Here is a 6,000-nt window from a genome sequence, read left to right on the forward strand (position 1 = left end):
TCAGGCTGACTAGCGGTATTGCTGAGATCGGCCTTTATGCCCGTATGCCGATTAACACCGTTAGGATTACCACTGCGCATATCCGTTAATCAGGTGGCTGTTAATAGGGCTGCTGTACGTACCTCCGAATATTGCTGAGGAAGTCCCACCCACTGGGACGATACGCATGCGAGAGCATCCGAACACGTCAGCAGCAGCCACCTTCCACTCATTGTCTCTGTGAGACATGCATGCAATGAACGCTTTTATTCCTAGCGCTGGGACCACAGTGCTTTGTTTTGTGAGTAAAATCTTTTGGATTTAATAAAACGTATTGGGTATATACAGAGAGCACTATGCATGTTTAATTTAATCTTACATGGTACAACGAGTTTGTCCAAAGCACCATTGATTGGGAGATCTGATGAGCAGTGGATTGTATGAATTTTGTGTTTTTAAAATTATTATATGAATTTAGTGTTTTGAATTAGCGCTGCACTATTTATGATTTGAAAATTTACAGAACATACCCACAACTTTGAAGATGTGTTTTTTTTTTTTTTTTTTTTTATTGTGAAGCAAACAACAAATAGGACAAAATAACAGAAAAAGTCAATGTGCATAACTATTCACCCCCCTTAAAGTCAATACTTTTGTAGAGCCACCTTTTGCGGCTATCACAGCTCCAAGTCACTTTGGATAAGTCTCTATGAGCTTGCCACATCTTACCATTGGGACTTTTGCCCATTCCTCCTTGCAAAACTGCTCCAGCTCCTTCAAGTTGGATCGTTTGCGCTTGTGAACAGCAATCTTTAAGTCTGACCACAGATTTTTTATTGGATTCAGGTCTGGGCTTTGACTAGGCCATTCCAACACATTTACATGTTTCCCCTTAAACCACCAAAGTGTTGCTTTAGCAGTGTGTTTGAGGTCATTGTCCTGCTGGAATGTGAACCTCTGTCCTAGCCTCAAATTGCACACAGAGTGGTACAGGTTTTGCTCAAGAATATCCCTGTATTTAGCACCATCCATCTTTCCCTCAACTCTGACCAGTTTCCCAGTCCCGACTGCTGAAAAACATCCCCACAGCATGATGCTGCCACCACTATGTTTCACTGTGGGGATAGTGTTCTTTGGGTGATGTGTTGGGTTTGCGCCAGACATAGCGTTTTGTTTGATGGCCAAAAAGTTCAATTTTAGTCTCATCAGACGAGCACCTTCTTCCATACATTTTGGGAGTCTCCCACATGCATTTTCGCAAACTCAAAACGTGCAATTTTGTTTTTTGCTGAAAGTAATGGCTTTCTTGTGGCCACTCTGCCATAAAGCATAACTCTATGGAGCGTACAGCTTATTGTCATCCTATGTACAGATACTCCAGTCTCTGCTGTGGAACTCTGCAGCTCCTCCAGGGTTACCTTAGGTCTCTGTGCTCCTTTCTGATGCTCTCCTTGCCCGGTCCGTGAGTTTTGGCGTGCGGCTGTCTCTTGGCAGTTTTGCTGTTGTGCCATGTTCTTTCCATTTGGTTTTGATAGATTTGATGGTGCTCTTAGGGATCATCAAAGATTTGGATATTTTTTTTCTAACCTAACCCTGACTTGTACTTCTCAACAACATCGTCCCTTGTTTGTTTGGAGAGTTCCTTGGTAGTTCCATGGCAGTGTTTGGTTAGTGATGCCTCTTGCTTAGGTGTTGCAGCCTCTGGGGCCTTTCAAAAAGGTGTGTATATGCAATGACAGATCATGTGACACTTAGATTGCACACAGGTGGACATCATTTCACTAATTATGTGACTTCTGAAAGTAATTGGTTGCACCAGAGCTTTTTATGGGCTTCATAACAAAGGGGGTGAATACATAACGCACATTCTAATTCTCATTTTTTTATTTCTGAAAAATAGTTTTATGTATATATTTTTCTAAATTTACTTCACCAACTTAGACTGTTGTTTCAATGAAGCAATATATTTACCACTGCTCAGGACGATTCAAACCAAGGTGTATAAATCCTCCAGAGAGAGGAGAGCTCCAGGTGCTGGCAATTGCTAGTGCAAGTATGGATGGATGAAGAGATCTGGACAGCCGCACACCGGAATAAATTATATTCGTCTTTTATTCATGAAGCAGGATCATGTGGTACAGAACAGTAGCTGACGCGTTTCACACTTACATGAAGTGCTTAGCTTGAGTAATGAGCTATGGGTAAGTATTTCATGTAAGTGTGAAAGGCGTCAGCTGCTGTTCTGCACCACCCACAGTGGTGCCCTATGTACCCTATGATCCTGCTTTATGAATAAAAGAAGAATATAATTTATTCCGGTGTGAGGCTGTCCAGATCTCTTCATCCATCCAAACTTAGACTATTGTGTTCTGATCCATCACATATAATTCAGATTCAAAAAACATTGAACTAACGGCTGTAATGTAACAAAATAGGTAAAAAGCCAACGGGGTGAATACTTTTGCAAGGCGCTGTAAGTGTACAGCTGGGTAGGGGGGCATTAAGGCTCATATCCAGGCAAAAGTTAAAATTTCATGCAAACTTAGTAAATCTCTTACGTTTTGTTTCTTTGCATTTTGTATCAAATGCTTCCTCCTTCTTCAGTCTTCATTGTGAATCGGCCTTCAAGCAGTGGAAGACCAGCATTTCCTATTTAACTTATTAAAGTTATGCCTTGTTTAGTTAGTTGAACTAGGTTAGTTTGCTTACATTGTACCTTGGCCATGTCTGGCCGGAATGTGAGCTGGTGTATGTTGACACAGCTCGCCTGTTATATGTTATGCATAAAATTTCAATTAAAAAAAAGAGCAATGCAGGATGAACATGTGTCAGCCATAATTTGCAGGTACTTCTAAAATGACAACATGTAAAGCTCTTTAAAGCAACCCCTATTGAGAATTGTAGGTAGTTTTTAGGATTTAATGGGCATGCATCATTTTAAGGCTTGGCATGTTTGGATCTATTTGCTTGATGTAACCCCATCTGCAGAGTTTTACCAAGAAGTTGGGTATATTCGTATGTGTGTTTGTACAAAAAATAATTTTAATGTATTTATTTTTTACTGAAAATATACATTTGATAAGTAGTTGCACAAATATTGTGCAACAAAAAAAATCTGCCCATGTGGGTAAGACACAAGTTTAAGTGGTTTGTATACAGGCCATTTGATGCCAACCTGAGATTGTTTGGGAGCGAATTTTGCTGACAGTTTGGAGCTTGTAGCTTTTCCATTTAGTTGCCCTATTCTCAGACACTGATGGATATTCCAGTTATATAATCAGTGATGTGTGTATTCTCTTGCAATGTTACATAATTACTGTACGTTTTGTGTGGGTGCCGACTACCCAGACCAGAGTCAGATTGGGTATTTTGGTCAATATGTACAGTAACATGCAGGTGTCTTTGCATTGAAAAGCTTGTTTTGTCTTGTATAAGCCTTAAAACAATTTTAATAAATATCTTAACAGATGGACCTGTGCAGTAGTACAATTTAAAGCAGTGGCCTCCAAACTGTGAGGCAAAAGTGGCACTTTGCTTGCTTTTATCCAGCCATTGGGCACTATTCATCCTGTTAATACCAATGATGGGGCACTATTCCTCCCACCAATAGAAATATAGAAGAATGACAGCAAAAAATAGACCAGGTGGTCCATCGAGTCTGCTTCCTTTTCTCTCTTTTTTTTTTTTTTTTATATGTGGGCTTTTTTTAAACTTTTTTTGTCTGAGTATAAATCTGATTGTCCCAGGCATCTTTTGAATCCACTTACTGTTGACTGACTTACTACCTCTGCTGGAAGTCTATTCCAAGAATCAACTCCTTCAGTAAAGTAATACTTTCTAAAATTACTTTTGAACTTTCCTCCAGTTTGATGTCATGTCCCTGTGCTCTGGATCTTCGCTTCATATTGATAATGCTATCCTCGTGAACCTTTTTCACCTCCTTGATGTATTTAAACGTTTTTCATGTCCCCCTTTCCCTTCTTTCCTCCAGACTAATACCGGTGATGGGGCAGTATTCCTCCTGATACCAATTATTGGGCAGTATTCCTCCTGATACCAATTATTGGGCAGTATTCCTCCTGATACCAATTATTGGGCAGTATTCCTCCTGATACCAATTATTGGGCAGTATTCCTCCTGATACCAATTATTGGGCAGTATTCCTCCTGATGTCAATGACGGGGCACTATTTCTCCTGATGGCAGTGACAGGGCTCTATTCCTCCTGATGGCAGTGATGGGGCTCTATTCCTCCTGATACCAGTGACGGGGCTCTATTCCTCCTGATGTCAATGACGGGGCTCTATTCCTCCTGATGGCAGTGACGGGGCACTATTCCTCCTGATACCAGTGACGGGGCTCTATTCCTCCTGATACCAATGATGGGGCACTATTCCTCCTGATGGCAATGATGGGGCACTATTCCTCCTGATACCAGTGACGGGGCTCTATTCCTCCTGATACCAGTGACGGGGCTCTATTCCTCCTGATACCAGTGACGGGGCTCTATTCCTCCTGATACCAGTGACGGGGCTCTATTCCTCCTGATACCAGTGACGGGGCTCTATTCCTCCTGATACCAGTGACGGGGCTCTATTCCTCCTGATGGCAGTGACGGGGCTCTATTCCTCCTGATACCAATGATGGGGCACTATTCCTCCTGATGGCAATGATGGGGCACTATTCCTCCAGATACCAGTGATGGGGGCACTATTCCTCCCGATACCAGTAATTGAATATTTTTTTATTTTTACTCCCACTGATACCAAGACATTTTCTACTACCACTAGCCACAGTCCAGGCTCCTAAAGTCTGAAAGACAGCATACTGGTCCTTTATTTAGAAAGTGCGGAGACCCAGGGTTTAAAGTAAAAGCTACTGCTTATCACAGTGGGGTGTTTTGGTTAACAGTCAGTCCATTCCTCTAAGATTCCTGAGATGACATTTATGTGGCAAATATGTACAGTTAAGCAATATAAGCTAATAAATGGTTTATTTGAATAGCTTCTTGATCATTACAGGTGACTGCATTATACATTGTTTTACAGTGCAATAAAACTGTAGTGTGTTTTTAAGTGTTTGCACATACCCCCTGCACTTTGAAATGACATCTGTACTTTGAGATTAATGACGGTCACCCATGAGCGAATTAGCACTGACAAGCAGGAGCGCACAGCCCAGAACTGTTGGTATTGTGATCACACTCACATGATGCCTTTGTTCTCTTTTTCTAGGCCTGACCTGTAACCCGACATGGCCACAGCCTCACCGCGGCAGGCTAGTAGAAACAGTCATGAAGGTTTACAGCTGCATGTGACAGGTAAGTGGCTTTATTTGCTGTGACATTGGAAGTCTTGTTGTTCTTTGCCTGTTTATATACGGTCTGACACATTTGTCATAAGCTGTTTATTCCCCTGTGGCTTAGTATAAAGTCTATGTTTAAGCTATATAATGAAAATCTTAGCGCATTCCTCTTCTAGCATGCTCCAAAAGTCACTTGTTGCTAACAAAGAAACATGGAATCCAGCCAGCCTATAAGGAAGAGGTAAAATCCTCATAAGTACTGCTGGTGAAGGCTTCAGTCTTCATGCAGAAGTACATTGGCCAATGAATCTTCAGCATAAGATACATCCAGGTGTATTGGAAGCTTGTTTTCTCACTGATGCAGATGACTGGTGAAACCACAGCTTGCAACAGGAGATGCAGGCATCCCACACATTTTGGTAGTGTTGGATGCTGTTGTCTCTTCGACCACAAGCGAGGATATTGACAATGGGAATGATCAATTGTATTACTCTACTTTTTCAGACTGACTGGCTTTTATGCCTCATTCACACGGGTGGCCAGGGGGATATAAAAAACGGCTGTCGATCTGCGTTTTTCTGCCCGCCCACCTGAGCCGTGTAATGGCAGCTGGATGGTATAGTACATACTGTATTATTGTGATGGTTTGCTTCCCAAGGCCACAAAAATGTATACAGCATGTTATGTCTGCCAGGAAGTACCACCACCAAACACCACC

General features: G+C 41.8%; 1 protein-coding gene across 3 annotated transcripts in view; it reads left to right on the forward strand.

Annotated features, from left to right (window-relative positions):
* The window catches only part of WWP1 (WW domain containing E3 ubiquitin protein ligase 1), a 280,186-nt gene that overhangs the window by 83,063 nt on the left and 191,123 nt on the right, over positions 1-6,000 (forward strand). For all 3 annotated transcript variants that reach the window (XM_073631909.1, XM_073631908.1, XM_073631910.1), the window contains exon 2: positions 5,213-5,298. In XM_073631909.1, the coding sequence (XP_073488010.1) occupies positions 5,232-5,298 (67 nt within the window). In that variant the 5' untranslated portion in view covers positions 5,213-5,231. The remainder of the gene's footprint in view (positions 1-5,212; positions 5,299-6,000) is intronic.

The sequence above is a fragment of the Aquarana catesbeiana genome, linkage group LG05 (genome assembly GCF_042186555.1).
Source record: "Aquarana catesbeiana isolate 2022-GZ linkage group LG05, ASM4218655v1, whole genome shotgun sequence".
Taxonomy (NCBI): domain Eukaryota; kingdom Metazoa; phylum Chordata; class Amphibia; order Anura; family Ranidae; genus Aquarana; species Aquarana catesbeiana.